Source organism: Varroa jacobsoni, unplaced genomic scaffold, assembly GCF_002532875.2.
Source record: "Varroa jacobsoni isolate VJ856 unplaced genomic scaffold, vjacob_1.0 scaffold_1406, whole genome shotgun sequence".
Lineage (NCBI taxonomy): Eukaryota > Metazoa > Arthropoda > Arachnida > Mesostigmata > Varroidae > Varroa > Varroa jacobsoni.
Window position 1 is genome coordinate 7,786 of NW_019214308.1, and position 4,944 is coordinate 12,729.

Below are 4,944 nucleotides of genomic sequence, written 5' to 3' on the forward strand. Positions count from 1 at the left end.
CTAGCGTACATTTACTATTATACGGTCGTCCAGAAACTGCCTTGTGTCTAGCTTGCTATAAGACAAAATGGGTTTTCTCTTTGCGAACACGACTCGCGTGAACATACAGAAAATGATTTTTTTTACCTAATTGAATTCTATGAATGCGTAAGATCATAAATCCAACCAATCTGTAAACTAGCGATATGCAAAATCGGGATATTTATATAGTGCTCGAGCTAAAGAGGTCTTTTAACTAATTATGATTATAGTACCTAAAGGGAACGAATTTCCGTTCGATTTCTCATTTTGTCCGTGCTCTTATCTTTTATTTAGTTAATTCTTATTTTGTTTTGCTCAATTCGAAAGCCAAGCACTAGATGCAGTAACAGCCGATAACTGGAACGTTGATAGGAGGAACGTGTCTTATTTAAAATTGTGGTATTAAGACGATATATCAAGTCAAGACTCCCGTATGCGTATTTTTAAACAAACAAGAGATGAATTTCATTCATCTAATTCAAGCTCAGACGAGATAATCAGGCAGCAAATAGATCAGCCGCCAGGTTATTATCATTAGTCCAAGATCGGGGTGTGTTTTTGGCAGTATTTTCGATCATGTGCGCACACAAACTGTGTTAAAGAGTAGTTCAGGGCTCGTTCAGAAAGTTAGCCTCGACTGTATCAAGATACTAGACAAGGTGTACGTAGTTATAACTAGTTAACAAATCGACGACCGTGCGCCAGGTACTTAGAAGTTAGGCCCTCGACGTTCAAAACTGCAGTTCAGTCTACTTTAGTCAAGTTAGTAGCTTTGTTTATACTGAATAATTATTTACTCCTAGCCTTGCCTTGCCTTTGACAGAAGTCTCATCAAAAGAACAACGTACCGCAAACGAGTACAACAACAAGTGAAGAGTACTCATCAGCGCCCGGTAATTAGTACTCAGCAATGCGTCTGGTTTACAACTTATGTAGTCGGCCGGACATGAAGCAGCGAGCCTCTGGCTCAAAAAGATTAGCTTCGTAAATTTAGTTCACATTCTGATTTCGCAATAATATATTAAATTAAAAATATATAAGATGACAAATAATCACAATAATAGTTTACTTACTTTCAGCAATGCTACCATCGTTCGATCGAAGTTACCCAACATTAACAAACGCCGTTGCGGAACTCGCTTCTTCGAATTGAGGTAATGCGTCGGGCTGATTGGGTTCGTGGCAAGGTTATGGGGACTTGCTAGATCAATGAGAACAAGACGAAAGCTCTTCTAGTAATCAGTAGTTGGTAAATCATCACTACAGCCGAACTGTTTCAACTAGCCTGACAGAACTTCACGATGTTTCCTTCATTATTACTTGAATACCTTTAGCTTTGTATACGAGCCCCAGCTGTATTTGATTGTTGCCAACAAGCATTTCTGCTTGGTCATAAATGATTTGCATCCATGTTTTTTTTTTTATTTTTCCGTAGAATCATCACATTCGCATAAAGTTCATCATATGTATATGTATGAAATTTCGCGCGTATTAATGTTTATTTAGGTACGAAAATAGTTTATTACAAGGGCCCAACGAATGTTTAGTGTCGCTAAACTTGCTTGTCTGAAGTATCTGATAGATCCGACATGAACTATGCAATTGATCTTTACTGATACTTACCATCCTCATGTCTTTGCTTTGAGAAAGTTACCAGTTGTTTGGGGGAAGTTCGAGTTTTCGAAACGGAGTTTCGACATCTTAATATGCATCAATCCCTAGTATAAAGCGGATATAGTTCGCAGCCTTACTGGCCAACACTTAAAGCTAACGACTGAAACTTATGGCGCTTAAGACGTATCACTACTTCTAACGCCTGACTGGCAAGATTTGCCAGTCAGGCGTGTCAGAAGACGCTCTGGCAACTTATTAAATGATGGCTATTATGACTGTGTGTGCATAACTTTTTTTTATCGCACGTATACACCCTGCGCAGGTAAGAAGTTTGCCTGACTCAGGAACTTGTCTTGGTGGCGCGACACTAGCAAGAGGTTGAAAGGAAAATCTACTTTAAACGTGAACGGCATCAATTCAAGTAAAATTAATTGAAATAGCAGGAACGCTGCCGATTGGCTGTTATCTAGCGCGGATGTGTTTTAGAAGAAAATACGTTTCCAGTCGGATGACGATAAGAACTTACGAAAATATCTGACGGCAAACGCCAGAGCAGATCTATGAAAGGCATTCGAAGAAAATACGCGATGATATTGCATCACACCCTATAGAACAAGTAGATGGGACACATCTATCGATTTATTCTTTATGGCATCTGGTAGCATGTGCAGCTCGCTAACGAAATTTCAAAAATATCCTCTGAAATATGATCGAAACTGGGCCTATTTCCTGCTAGATTTGAGTATCCCATAAAAAGAGGCTTCTTCTGTCCCATAAACTAAACCTGGTAGAGAATGTGATGCCATCATCTATCCATAAGACATTAGGGTCTCTTCAAAGCCAACAGGACTTGCTCAATGCCCGGTACGGTTTAAACAAAGCTGATACGAGATTCTGTATTTCGTCTATCGTAGAACAATCTCTGAATCCTGTGAAAGCAATGTAGCGTGTGCAAGCGAATAGATCTCTAGCACTGGAAATTACTACTCTAAAACGTCGCCGAAACGTCACCCATATAATACGTGACATGTGGATATATACGTTGACGCCGAAGTTTGAAACAATCCAACACACCACTGTGCACGCTGATAAATATAAGTACAATATTTTTCCAATAGTTTCTCTTTGATATCACTGTAGCTCTAAATGCGGTCGTAAAACTATAATATGATTATGACATGAAACGAACATGATCGTACACATCGTAGCTTTTTTTTTTTTTTTTGCATTATTTGAGGCCTAATACTCTTTTCAGCCAAGCTGACCCAATACATACTTATTTTACTAGGTTTGTATAGCCTAAATATAAGTCTATAAACTAGTTCCTATAGTAACAGAACGGTCTATAAACTAGTTCCTATAGCGCTAACGGAATGTAGAAGGAAGAAATGTGCAAAGCGACCCTTTCTAGCGAAGAATCCACTTGTCTAGATTATATCTATACGTAGTTACTTTAGTGAAAATATGTCTTATTTCAAGCAAAAACTAAGATGTGTCAATAATACAGTAAGCAATCTACTTTTATTGGTAATTCTTAGCTGCCAAGTCCCTTATGTTTTACATGGTAATGCGGGTAGGATCTTTTTAAGGAACACTATGAACGGCTGTTCTATATTTTTAACTATTTAAATTATTACGTTCCACATAAAACGTAATTTACACCTTTATTCATATACAGGTCAACATTAGCACCGATTATAGTTCCGAAAAACGTGACAACGAAGGTGGTAAACAATGAAACCATATACGAGCATGTATACGCCGATGACGTTCAGGGCAAGCAAAAGTTTGGAGTACGGCAGGCTTTGCATAGGGGTAAGTGTAACAGCTAGTTTCCCTAAATAGTTAATGACAGAATATAGGGTTTTTCCAATGGATAAATCAATGGCGCGTTGTCTGTGACGATCACTGATTCATTCCGCAGCGCGCACGCCCCCATATCTACCGTCGTCACGTGCGAAACGAGATTTGTACCTCATAGTGTCGAAGCTTAACTTAACAAATATTCTATAGAATTGAAAGGTTTCGGGCTGTATATTTATAAACGTAGTGGCGTTTTAAATTAGAAAAATTTTCGAAATTTTAAGTGTATCCGGTTTCTCATCGTCTACTCACTATCGAATTAATGAATTTTCCTATCGTTATTCAAAGGACAGCAGGAAAACGTCACAAACGAATCTGCTAAATCTTCTGGAAATTCAGCATCACTTTGATGGAATCAGGATTGCTTCAGAACTCAGAGACATAACAATCTAAGTACAATGTCAAAGCTCCATGATGGCGCTGTGGTAACGCGGTTGCCTACTAAACCTAGATACATAGTAGGTGGCGTAGGTTGAAAGCCGGACATGGGTGGGCGCACGATTCGTGACATATCGAGGGCCAGCCGTTTGAAGTGATGCTTAGGTGAGACAGAGCGGGCGTACAAATTCGAAACGAGCATTTAGATAAAAGCTTACAAAAATAGAAATATGCTCAAGCGCCGGTTGTATGAATTCTGCTACACCTAACTGCAGTAGAGTTTCCACTATAGCTTCAGGTGATATGCTTCAGGGGAAAGCCGGAATCGCTAGTTTAGTTGCGACTGGTCCCACTTCAGATATAAAGCAACTCTCGTGTCCAGTAGCGGACGTAAATCTCGAAGTTTTTGCGTTTGACGCCACTACGTGGTATTCGCTATAATTTGTCACTATGAATGCTTGCCTAGCCGTATTTGGGTCGTGCTATTTATTATCTAGGGCATATAGAAAGTGGTCCAGTTTATTAATTCTCTATTTGGGGTAATGAGAAACGAGTGGTAGTCTCAGATCCATAATTCATTTTTACGAACGCACTAGTTTGTTTTCTCGAGGTGACCTGTGATGCCATTTGATGGAGTTTACGAAAACCTATATGAAGACCAGAGGTCAATTACTTGTTTTGTGGCATTGCTAACATAACAATGTCCGTGTTTAAGAAATTATGCATTTTACGAGCCGAACCTATCTACCTACCCAAGTGGAACTAGTAGTTGCTTGCCGTGATGTAACTGTAAAATAGACATTATAGAGACGCGTATTGTTCGATATTTCAAAACAGGTATGGCACCGTAAAGAAACTATCAGATACTGCTCTATCAGGAGAGGTGCTGTTTAACCTCCCTACGCGTTTTTTTTTTTCATTCTCCATATTCTGCATATCGTTTTGGTTTTCCAAACTCAGAACAGGCGTCATTTACCTATTGCGGTAAAATGTGGATCGAAAGCATTAAAACGTGATTTAACCCACTTGATATGGGAGACTGTCAATGAGGTAGACGCCTTTCTTGAA

The 4,944-nt window shown here is 39.1% G+C and overlaps 1 protein-coding gene across 3 annotated transcripts in view; it reads left to right on the forward strand.

The window, feature by feature from the left end:
- The window catches only part of LOC111269689 (uncharacterized), a 42,163-nt gene that overhangs the window by 3,352 nt on the left and 33,867 nt on the right, over positions 1-4,944 (forward strand). For all 3 annotated transcript variants that reach the window (XM_022849479.2, XM_022849477.2, XM_022849478.2), the window contains exons 3-4: positions 1,101-1,175; positions 3,314-3,450. In XM_022849479.2, the coding sequence (XP_022705214.1) occupies positions 1,101-1,175; positions 3,314-3,450 (212 nt within the window). The remainder of the gene's footprint in view (positions 1-1,100; positions 1,176-3,313; positions 3,451-4,944) is intronic.